Raw genomic sequence first — 12,974 nt, 5'->3', positions numbered from 1 at the left:
AAGTTTTCTAGTAATTGATGCAATTAATTGAATTCCTTCAGTAATAATGCCATATTTTTAAAAGAATAATAGATTATTCAATATCATCAACCTGTCCACAGTAAGGCAAAGAAGCTTCAATCACTATCAATAGAATTAATTTATATTTCCACAAATAAACATCCACGTTCAACTTAGATTAAACATGCATGGAATACCCCAACTCAAAAATCTGACAATCCATAATCAAAGAGAAATTTTTTGCAAGTTCCGTCTACAATTGACTCAACTCTACACAAAATTCGAAACTATAATTTTCAATCTTTACTACAAAATCTGAAATTTAGGCTATCGAAGTTTAAGAATGATGATATTACTGGAGCTTTTACTCGCGACAACCCTATCTAGACGTGCGCAAATCAGCTTCCGGTGTTCGGTCCTTGCCCAGGGCTACGAACTACTTGTCCAAACCCTAAATGGTGACTCGACCTTGTTAATGCTTCAGGGACCGCAATCTCCTGACTGCACATTCGACCCAGGAGACTCTTCGTTGATTATCAACCCTGTGACCATAGTCGTTCAACTTGCATTTAATGTCAATAGATATAATTTGCGATCTTTCTTCAAGAGAAAATCCTTGCGTATTTGTTTGGGATGTGGCGGCGCTGCTTTTCCGCATCGACGATTTTTCAAAGAAACCCTTTTTCCTTATTATTTTATTGGTGGGGTCATTTTCCACTTTTTGCCCCCATTTAAATAAAATATTAATTTGCCGCCATTCAAATAAAATAATAATTTGCCTCCCTTCTCCCATAAAATATTAATTTGAGGCATTCTGTTAAAATAATAATTTGCCTTCCTCCAATAAAATATAATTTGCTGCCATCCCATTAAAATAATATTTTTTTCCTCCTCTCACAAAATAATATTTTTCCTCCTTTAATATTATCCAAAAAATTGCAAAACTCAAGTGATTTTTGCATGCACAAAAATTTGGAACATCACAGTTTAAATAAAAGTCTTGTCATTTGTTGGATCTAGGGGCGTGGAAGAGGGCTAACTTAGAAAAAGAGGAGAAGAAGAGTTGGATCCTAAAGAAAATGGATTTCAATGACACAAATTGATGGGGTTATCATATAAACACATATCAGATGGTATTTTTAGGGTCACCCATGATGTTCAGATTTTGAACACCGAGGGAGGAGGCCAATTCAAAACCCAGTGGGAGAGTGTAGGCCTGAGGTTGATTATTGGTAACATTGCGAAGATTTCAAGAGCATCTGGTTTCAATGTAACCTCCAGGATCAGAAATGACCCCTCCCGGCTCCCATCGCCCTTGACTCTAGAGGCCATTGTCAACATCTATGTTCATGTATTTTTCTCGTAATTTTAATTTTATGTGTTTCATAAATTATATCTCGATGTTCGTTGTTTGCATCTTTTAATGCAAATAATTGTTTAGCTGACAAGTATTGATTGCATAAGTATTACTTAATTGAATCATTATATCACTTACAATTAATTTCTCAAATTTGTGTTATTTGGGAATTTATTTCTTAAGTTAGTTTTTATTCTGTTATAATTAGCATAATAGAGTGTCATGTAACCCTTCTTTTGATTGAAGGACTAAATTGATTTATTTATTGAACATCTTTTCTTCCATTTTGTAGGTTAGACGTGTTTGCAAAAAGGTTCAAGTCATATTCAAATACATTGAGCAATTTCAACTCATTCAAAATGGTAAGTTTTTTTCTACATTCTAAATTTTGTTTTTATACACAAGATAGTCCTTAAATTAGATTCCCATGGGTAGAGTATTCACGTATGGCTATATGTTTCTTAGAATATTTGCATCTAGTCATAGTGGGGAACTGGAGGAAGGTGTTTATTAGGAGGGGTGTTTTAGTGATGGATGATAGTACTGTGAGAACTGAGACAGTAGGGCCTAATGGGAAGGAAAGAGGAAGTGAGATTAATTTGGAAAAATTATGATATAGTTGTAGGAAACATGATGATACTAGAAAAATGACATGATTTAAAATAATAAATAACCATCTAAACCTCAGACAATGTAAAGTCTATGATTTCAATTACACTTTTTATATGATCAATATGAAAAACTAGCAAAACTAACAGGTGTGACTATAAGAACAGTAGAAGAAAATAGTTTGAGATTGATCACAATGAAGGCTATTTGTGATTGACTATATTCTTATTATTCACATTTTCTATCATTCAACACTTACACTGTCACTTTGCATTCAAAATTTTTATTTCATCATTTTTCTTCATTCAAGTTATTAAGAGTCTCTATCATATCAATAAATTGAGTTAACTCATCTATCATATCAATAATTTGAGTTATCAATAAATTGAGTTAACTGATCTTATTTAAAGTTAAAATGACCAGATTAATCTTAGACATATTTAGCATATTTAAAATTTTCGGAATAATTAGATGTTCAACCAATTTTGTTAAGATTGCATTGAAAAGAGTTTCTGAATGTTGTGTTGCAGGTTCATCCACTTGCTGCTGGAGTTTCAGTGGCAGCTGTTGCCTTGGCAAGCAAATATGCCATAGAAGCTTGGCAAGCATTCAAAGCACGCCCGGTTGTTCCTCGCATGAGAAAATTTTATGAAGGTGGATTCCAACCTGTAATGACAAGAAGAGAAGCCGCCTTAATCCTTGGAGTAAGGTAAATTTGAATCTGTGGAATTTGTAAAGAAGCTGTACAAGGCAATTTAAGAAGCATCGTAGGGGAGTTTGTGAGTCATGACTATTACGTAGATTGTTTTTTCCATGTATGCATTTTCTCTGTTAAAATAGCTGATCCAAAGCGAGCTCTTTATAGTAACTGTTGTCGCGTGGAAGTGATTTAGCTTTGAAGTTAAAATGCCATTTTCTCTTGTATTCTCAACTTTATGGTAAATTATATGCGTGCAGGGAACGAGTTGCTATGGAAAAGATCAAGGAGGCACACAGAAGAGTAATGGTCGCAAATCATCCGGACAGTGGTGGAAGCGACTATCTAGCCTCGAAAATTAACGAGGCAAAGGATGTAATGCTTGGGCAGAACAAGGGTAGCGGATCTCCCTTCTAGAATTGCCATGTCCGATTGTTTCCAACATTGGTTCTTGTCCTTGAATTCTAGAGTCGAAGTAGATTCTCCTGAGCAAAATAGCTAGTGGGGCATTCGGCGAAATTCTGTCTAGTTGGTAAATTTATGTAGGATTTAATTGAGAACTTCCAAGTAGGATGTCATGGAGTATACGATTTCAGGATTTGGAAATGAACACGGACTACTATAAATGCTAATTGCTAATCTGGATTAAAATTTTTTCAATACCCCTTAGGGTAGTGGACTCATGTTATTGAGAGGAGGCTAACAAAATGCCCTATTGGGCCATTTAACAGAAAAACTATTCTTCTGTAAATAAGATCCGTGTTCTAAAACGAATATTGATCATTGGATGACTCCGTTTATGGCAAAGATTACAGGAACTTGGTTCATTGGATTTCCCGTTGCTATTAACTGCTTTTAAAGCGGTTGTGGACTATGTAACCAAATTCTGCAAATTTCTTCCAAATTTTTTCGGCAAAATAGAAAGAAAGAATTTTAACGTCCACGAGGCTAAAGATAGCCTATGGGATAGATTGCTTCTTCATTTGCTTGATGTATTCGGTCCTTTTTCTGTGTAGCTTCAAAATAAATGCTCCCAGCGTCTTGACAAACTCCTCGCTAAATAGATTATCCCAAGAGCTAGTTGCCAGCATATCTGCATAACTTTCCCTGTTGTCTGTGAAAGCCTCATATTCTAAAATGAAATGTTTTTCTGTTTCCACTTTTTCGGAAGAACAAAAAATGCATATTCTTTCTTCCCACACTTCCTTTGGCCTTTTCCAGCGCCCTGTTTCTCAACGGAGTTAACTGAGCAATAAGAATTTTGGCTTTCCAAGAGATATTGGCCTCTATGTATGCTTTTGGTTGATGACTATGAGTGGGGTTAAACACTTCAATATAGTAATTTTTCTTTCTTCTTAGCTCCTTATCCCATGTATGCTTGTGGAACTTTTCCATAACAAAAACTTTTATCTCTTCGCTGTTTATGGGACACGCGTTCAAACAAATACCCCATTTACTAAACCATTTGTTATTTTGCTGCGTCTAATTTTTTTTTGCTCTTACACAATCTATCATTAAAAATCAACTTTGGGCCATTTACCTTCTTCCATTAAATTTTTTTTTTTTAAAATTCCAATTTCAAATTTCAAAGTGTGTTTTTGCAAGTTTCAAATAAAATAGAATTGTTAAAGAAATGGAATGATTAGAGGCAAATCGTAGATAAAATATTAATACTAGATAAAATATTTTGCGAATTTATGAATTTAACCAGAAGTGCGTGGATATGTTGCCACGTGTCATACAAAAGCTAATGCCATGTAACAATAACATTGACAAACCATGTGGCTGCATTCTATATTTGATGTCGGTGTTCTATTTTAAAAACCGAAACGGAAGGAAAGCTGGGGACGCACTTACAGGACAATGAGCCCTGGAATTCATGAACCCCCAAAATTTCAGAAAATTACATAACTGCGAGGCTATGCCCGTAGTCCTTTCAACATAACTAACAGCCTATTACCATATAAAGTGGGCTAACAAAACAGCCTCGCATTGCATAAAAACCTAGATTTATTTTATAAGAAAACGTGCAAATTGAGTGTTCTTGCTCGGCATCCACCTGAATGCTGAAGGCCAGGTTTGTGTTTTCATAAGCAGTTTCAACTGTCTCCTCATCTTTAACTACCACTTTTGACTGACCCAAGAGAAACCATTGGGAAGGAGGGGAAGGAGTGGGAGCTCTTTGCAAGGCCAGGAATCCACTTCTGATTGACCAAATAGAAACAGTTGGAAAAGTGGCCGAGGAGTGGGAGCTCATTGTAAAGCCCAGAATTTCGTGTTGTTATTTGCTCCACTTTGACTGATAGCTTTGCATTCCTGGATAGTGGGAGCTCATTGTAAAGCCCAGAATTTCGTGTTGTTATTTGCTCCACTTTCACTGATAGCTTTGCATTCCTGGATACAGTTATGTGAAAATTGATTGTGAGAAATTTGTATGTAATTCTTTTCTTGACTTCTTGTTGTTTGCTCCACTTTCAATGATAGCTTTGCATTCCTGGCGAATTTAAAATTTTAATAAAGGGATAATACAGTTATGTGAAAATTGATTGTGAGAAATTTATATGTAATTCTTTTCTTAACTGATTGTGAGAAATTTCTATGTAATTCTTTTGTCCTGTTACATTGATATGTTGCTTAATATTGTGGATTGTCCTACTTTTTGAGCATTTTAACTATATGTAATATATCAATGCATTGATTTTGATTTGGTTGTGTGAATGGTTGTCTGAGGTGTGTTCAACTTGCGAATCGCAAATATTTTGGTTATTAAGTATAATGGTAAACTTTTTATGAATAGCTACTTCCATTTGTTAATTGATCTTGAATGTGTGTTTAACTTGTCAAAATATCTGGGTATAATGGTAAACTCTGTATGAATAACTACTTCCATTTGTTAATTGATCTTGAATGTGTTCAACTCGTGAAAATATCTGGGTTTTTTTGAATCAGTGATCGGAGAATCCACAGTATGAACATTTTTACACCAACGTTTCAAATCCCAAGTGGGATCCATCATCAGGGTTGAAGAATGATGAAAATCCAATATCTGGGTTATTAAGCATAATGGTAAACTCTGTATGAATAACTACTCACGTTCAACTTATGAAAATATCTGGGTTATTAAGCATAATGGTAAACTCTATGAATAACTACTTCCATTTGTTAATTGAGATCTTGAATGTGTGTCATTATTATATATATTAAATGTGTGTCGTTAAAGGATCACTCTTTTTTAATCATTTTTTAAAGAAATAAATCTTACTATATTTTTAAATTTGTTCGATGACAATCATTAATATTTAAGTTATATATATATATATAATTTAAATAATGGTTATTTGAGATTTATTGGTATAATTTTTAATTTTAAAAAAATAATTATATACACTTTTTTTTAAAAATAAAATTGGTTTATATATAGATACAATTTGATCTAACTTAATGATTTATAACACTTGTTTCTTTCTATAAGGTCATAACTTGAAAACTTTTGTAAATTTTAATAGTCAAATTGCTATATGAAAAATGGTCCCATACACCTTTTGTTGTTTGATTTGGTTGTCTTTAAAATTAGATTATATATATAATTATTTTTATTTTTATTTTATGATTTTAGTTGTAATTGTGTTGGTTTTGTAGCTTAAAGGTTAAATTCAATTGGTTGAGTCTCTGCAATTAAAACATCTTTGCTATTTAGAGATTATAGGTTAAATTTTTTCGCCATTTTCGGGGTTAGGCTTTATGTTTGGGCCGGTAGGGAGTGATCCTTTTGGGTGGATGTCCCTAGTACAAATATTTCGTGGACGTAGCGGTCACTAATCTCCGGGGTTCGTGAACTAGATAGAAAAAAATGTGTTGGTTTTCTAAATGTTGGTTTAAAGAAAGTGCAATTTTAATTGTGAAAGAAAAATCAAATGTGTTACAATGTTTTGATTTGAATATTGATACCATGAGTTTGGTTCACAACGATATCAAATTTCAAGGCTATGGTTTAAAACAAGTTGTAACACTAGCTTTGAAGAAGAAGAAAAGGGGGTGCTACTTCTAGTTTTTAGGCTTGATTAATATTTTTGTTTAAAGTGGTAGTGCTTGTTGAGAACATGGTTTTAACCACATTAATTTTAATCCGAAAAAAGAAGAAGATGGTACTACTATAAACATGACTTTTTGTTTGAGGGGGTCATTTGAATTTTTTTTATTTGCAACTTTGTAGATAACAGTGGTAATTTTTTAAAGTCAAACTTCGAAAAACAGTGTTATCAATAACACCATTTTTTGAAACGAAGGTAAAAATAGCCACTAAATGTGACCTTTAAACAAACAAGAACTCAATATACTCTTGTTAAGTCAATAACTTTATTGTGATCAACACTATAGGTATGTTTAATAGAGCTTTAGTAACCCAACAAAAGATTAAATCTAAGCTTCTACAAAATAAATATCTTTACAACAAACAAAAGAAAGGTCATTGTAGTAACCAACTTCGAATGGTGACGAAGGAACAAAATGAAAAAGTAAGAAGATTAAGAGACATTGTAGTTTTTGTAGGCGACATGGCCATTTGGAGTCTAATTGTTTTGAATAAATGTAGGTCTTAAAAGAAGCACAACATCAATCTTGATTCTTTTTTCCCCAACTTTTCTTCTTGTGAATGGCACTTGTTGCTTACGTTTTTTCTTTCAATGCAATATTTACTACTTATAATAAACGACTTCTTAATTCTAGAACATCTTATCGTATGACGAAGGATAAAGTCATTTTTTCTACTCTTAATGAATGCAACATCAAACTTAAACATTTGTTAGTGATGATATATCTCTTACTATTGTAGGGTCTAACGCAATGCAATTATGAATCATGGCCATTTTGATGATATCTTATGTGTTCCAAGTCTCTATTTCAATATCCTACTAGTATATCAAATCACTCATTAAGGTGAAGGTAAAACAATAGAGATTTCAATTGATTGAGTTATAATCAAGGATTTAAAAGATTATAAGCATGTCCCAACGATTGGAATTGTTGATATACTGTTACGATGTATAGATTTGACAACTCTGAGTCATCATCTTTTACATTAGTTTTCATCACTCATAGCGACGACTTAAGCAAATGTTGGCATGAGTGATATAGACATCTAAACTGTGGCTCATTCAAGTAGCTGTGTAATCAAAATATGGTGACTAGGTTTCCTCTTGTTTCAATTAGAGATGGTGCTCATACCAATGATGCTCTTGACAAATATCGTTGGGATAGTTTTTAACAAACATGCCTCTTGTCATATTTGTGTGATCCACTTCCTTCTTCTCGAGTTTGTTTCCAGGTCTTTGTCATGTTTTTGGCTTACAAGTCCTTTACAGAGAAACAATCTAAACATCGACTACACAAGTTAAAAACATATAATTGAGGTGAATATGTTAACAACAAATTTACACTTGCTAAATTGCAGCGGGTGTTTAGATGTGACATATTGTTCTATATACGCAACAATGAAATTGTGTTGTTGAGAGAGAATTAAACTTTAAAGGAAATGATAAATTGTATTATCCAATCTAAGGGATTAAGTGATTAAGTCTTCATTTCTAGGTGAACATCATTAATTGTGCGAATTACATGGTCAATCACATTTTCATTTTGAAAATTATAACATTAGAAGAAGCATGGAGTGAAATTAAACCAATTGTACACCACTTCCCTCCATTTGGTAGTGAAGCGTGAACTAACATTCTTGATGAGAAAAGAAAAGCATTACAACCTAAAAGTAAGTAGTGCATTATTGTTGTAATTTTGAAGATGTAAATGGTTATAGACTTCTTCAACCTAATTTCATTGAAATTTTTACTGGGAGAAATGTGAAGTTGGATGACAGATTCTCATTCTATGAGACTAATCCAATGTTTGTGCTATCTTGAGTAAAAGAACTTCTTGTTGTTGCAACAAACACTCCAAAATTTTCCTTGCATCCAAATTTTGGAGCCTCCTTATGGTCATGCCATCTTTCATTTCAAGCCATTAAGGTTGTGTTAGGTCATGTTGTTCAAGTCTCCCTTCAAGCATTCTAAGTGTCAAAGCGACTTGCTTTTGCATGCTTATCTTGTAATACAGGCATAACAAACTTCTTCTAAGCAAGCCTACCAGTCAATGTGTATCCTTGGAAGTCAAGTATTGCACAATGCCTAATGACAGTGACTGTGCAGTGTTTAGAAATGGTGACTGTGCAATCCTTGATGACAGTGCTTACGCAATCCTTGTGGACAGTGCTTGCGCAATCCTTGATGCTAGTGCTTGCACAATTCCTAGAGATAGAGACTATACAATCCTTATGGATAGTGACAGTATGAGGGAATCCTCTATAAATAGTAATTGCACACTCTATGCTGACAGTGAAAATGTACTTCTTCAAGTCAGTTAATTCACTCTTGGTTCCTAGTTTCTCGAAATGCTCTAAGCACATTCACCAATCTTAAGCCTAATTGCATGTTTGCTCCCCCCTATATAAAGAGTCTAGTCTGGATCTCATCCTTATTGATCTGAAATGACCATAAGTTAAAAATGATGTAGAATTGATTAGCCATTATTGAATTGATTGTTAACTGAAAGTGCGGAAATCGAGGAAACTGCTTGAGAAGAAAGATTTTACGACAACTGATTAAACATAAGTAAGATGCATAACAGAAGTGAAAACAGTAAAAACACAACGATACCAAACAACAAAGTTGATTACGGAGTTTGTCCCTGATGGACTACGTTTCCGGGTCCGCTTTCAAGATGGGCGACCGCTTTATTAGGATTGAAACAATAGAGGTTCGATTACACATAGAATAGACTAGACTGAATGTGCACGCAGACACTTCTGATCACTGTAAAAAGGAAGCTCTTTGAACTAGCTTTCCAACGCCTGTCACGGTTCCCAATTCTGACTCCGGATGCTCCTGTTACACTGAAAACAAAACTACCTTTGACCTCCAGAATCTGCATACAAAAATCAAAACCACTAATCCCCACTTCAATGAACAAAAACCCGCCTCTTATAGGCCTACAGGTACATTCAAACCTCCTTTGGTTGAATTCGAGATGAATTGGTTGCATTCTAAATGGGTTTGGAGCCTTGGTCTAGTTGTACAATGACACATAGGATGGCTTGCATGGTCTTCGAATTAATTTGTTAACCAAGACTGCAACAAAAACCCATTTTGGATCATATAATAAATCTCTAACTATTGGCAGTTAGGTTGACCGGGCGGAGGGGCTGACGGTTATGTGACACCAGCCGCGGTCTAACTACAGGCTGCCACCTCCAGCGGTTCCGGTTTGAAGTTATTGGGTGTTCACATGTCAACTGTTCGACGGTTTATCCTTTGCAGTTAATGTTAACTCTCTGTTGCAAACACTAACTCCACGGTTAACATATCTGCTTCTCTGTTCACATGGGCATGACCCTGCTGCGGTGAAGGATGGCGGTTAATTTCTAAACTCTGACGTTTACACACATCTAGTCACATGGCTTGGTTGCGGTTATGTGATTGATATGTTATTTGTAATGTTTTAACATATTAACATAGGCCGAGAGTGTTTAGAGCTAGGGTTAGGTTTTTATGTGTAATGTTTAACACATAACAATGTTTGGAGTATGGTCTGATACTTAGGTAATGTATTTGACTACATTTGTAATATGGTTTAGAGCTTAGGTGTTAGGTTAATGGTATTTAGTGTATGGATTAGGTTTAGGATTAGGTAAAAAATAACCTTTTACATCAAAGTGTCGCAGAGTGAACTTTACGACGTTTGTTACATGATGACGACAACCAAACCTTACTCAACGACAACCCATATTGACACCAAATTCTGCGAGGCGTATGACAAACACATGTCGACAACCAAATCCTCGCAGAACTGACAACCACATGTCTACAGCCAGGTACAACACCACATCAATGAAACACCATGAAAAACCATAAACATCACCTGGATAACCTGAACTATAATCAACTCTGTTGAAACTGACGACACTGAACTGAGTGCTGACAACGACCTGTGCAACTGATCTGACGAGATCCTCCTGGATCACTTATTTTCATCTTTTTCTTTTGAGCTCTATGCACTATTGGAGTATAAGGAGCATCCTCTCACTCGTGGTTGCAAATGTCCATCTTTTGAGTGAGTGCCTCTTTCACTTTCTTTTGCTCTTACATGTGTTGTTTTGCTTGTTTTATCTTTTGCAAGTGTCACTTTTGCATTTTTTCATTCTTGCTTGTGTCATTTGTGTTTTCTTTGTGTTTGCATGTGTCACTTTCACTCTTGCATGTGTTGCTTTCACTTGTTTTCACACATCTTAAGAGCACCATGACACATCTTCTAGAGGCAACTCCAACACACTCTTTTGCACTAGTTGATGTTATTTATCAATAGAACATGTGTTGGACATATTCTTATGGCATAACACACCTTTTGGTTGTAGTCGACGCTTGTGTCGTAAAAGTACATCTAAAGTGTCGCACTTGGAGATAAGTGTCGTTTTACCGTTGTTTCACTGTACGCTTGTTGGTTTTGGGTATTGTGTGTCTTCTTGTCATGTGCTTGGGTGTATATGTGTGTGTGGTCACGTTCGAGACTTGTTATATGCTCTCACTCTCCTATCTCATTCATCTCACACTAAGTCAATTTTGGAGTCCTTCTCTATCCTCACATCTTGCACAAGTCATGAGCACACTCAACATTTTAGCTAAGTAATGAGTGCATTGCACACTCCTAAGCCTCAGTGATGAGACCCTTACCTCCTAGACTTGCGCATTGTGCCCATCTTGAGGAAAACCTCCTCCAACTGCGCATTGAGAAACCTCAAAGTACAAACGCTTGAACCTTGCTGCTTACACTTTCCCATTGCGCAACCCTTGACCCATCTTGCCTTGTATTGCACATTGTGTAGTTTTAGTGGAAATTGGAGTCATCTTTGAACCCTTGTAGTGTTTAACCACGCAATCCCAAGAGCTACTTTCTTAGCCACTACACACTATGCAATTACAGTCCCCAAGCCTATATTCTTGTCTCCTGCAAAGCTCAATTGCACAATGCCTCGACCAACCTTTCCCTTACTGTGCATTGCGTAGTCACAATGGAAATGAGGGCCATCCTTCAGCCATTGCAGAGCTCAACTGTGCAATACATGGATCCTCTCTCTCAAGCACTACACATTGCGCAGTCATATTGCCTAAGCTTGTGATCCTTGCCTCTTAGACTTGCCCAATGTGCAATTCATGTCTTGCCTCTCCCTTGCCACTGCACATTGCGAAATCATAGTGCAAAATCCTTCACTCCCTGCCTCCTGAATTTGTGCATTGCGCATCCCCAAGTTCCTCTCTCAATCCTTGTGCACTGTCCCATCACAATTAGCTTCACATGAGCAAATGAAGATAGAATAAGTGATTTTTGGGCTGATGTTGTCTTGTCATGAGTGAACTTCATTTGCAGGTGTTATCACCCTATCATGGAAAGATGATGTTCAAGGAGGTTAACAAGAAGAGATTACAAGGACACTCGTGGAGACAAGACACACAAATACTGCCATGGAGGAGTAAAGGAATCTTGGACTATGATAGAGAGAGGGTGAGGATGAAGTACAAATCAAATCTAGTATGAAAATTTCAAGACTGAGCAACAAAGAGAAGAACTTACCATTGATACATTACAAGGAAGTCCATGTCATAGTCACCAAATTATGGCTCCTAAAAGTGTCAACACAAGGGTGTTGTTTTGTCTCATGTATTATTGCCACATTATTGGTGGAATGTAATGATGCAATTTCAAAAAAATGAGAAAATGTAAAATGTGCGGAAGCCGAAGGGTAGCACATGGAACATGAAGAGTCACTAGGAAGTCCTTGAGTCATGTAGGAGCTCGAAGGTTACATAGAAGCTCAAGAGTCATGAGGGAGGTCATGAGTCACAAGGGAGGTGGAGAGTCACCTCTCTTGTTATAAATACACCCTCGTAACTCAAGAAAAAGTACTTTCTCACCTCGACTTCTCTAGCTTGGCATAGGAGAGAAGATCATTATTTGGAGTAGCAAGTGGTGACTTAATGTTATGCTATTGGGGCTAGTGTTGCATTGTTGTAATTGTGTATCTTGGAACTTCCACTTAATATTTGATGTTATCAGAGCCGACACACTTTCATGCATATATCGTGGATATTGTAAGACTATTCTTTTAATGTTTGCGGTATATGTTTTCGTTCATACATACTAAAGAAAATGAACTATTTCATTGGCTTTGGTAAATATCTTTTTGAACATGTGTTGTTATTTTCTTTCATG

The 12,974-nt window shown here is 35.7% G+C and overlaps 1 protein-coding gene across 2 annotated transcripts in view; it reads left to right on the top strand.

Annotated features, from left to right (window-relative positions):
* LOC149225600 (mitochondrial import inner membrane translocase subunit TIM14-2-like) overlaps positions 1–3,498 on the top strand; it is a 45,296-nt gene extending 41,798 nt beyond the window's left edge. For both annotated transcript variants that reach the window (XM_089377188.1, XM_089377187.1), the window contains 3 exons: positions 1,650–1,719; positions 2,497–2,675; positions 2,924–3,498. In XM_089377188.1, the coding sequence (XP_089233314.1) occupies positions 1,717–1,719; positions 2,497–2,675; positions 2,924–3,080 (339 nt within the window). In that variant the 5' untranslated portion in view covers positions 1,650–1,716 and the 3' untranslated portion in view covers positions 3,081–3,498. The remainder of the gene's footprint in view (positions 1–1,649; positions 1,720–2,496; positions 2,676–2,923) is intronic.
* The last annotated feature ends 9,476 nt before the right edge of the window (positions 3,499–12,974 follow it).

The sequence above is a fragment of the Pinus tabuliformis genome, chromosome J (assembly GCF_031772625.1).
Source record: "Pinus tabuliformis cultivar Carrire ecotype Pingquan chromosome J, CPIR1, whole genome shotgun sequence".
Taxonomy (NCBI): domain Eukaryota; kingdom Viridiplantae; phylum Streptophyta; class Pinopsida; order Pinales; family Pinaceae; genus Pinus; species Pinus tabuliformis.
This window is presented reverse-complemented; position numbering and strand designations above follow the sequence as displayed.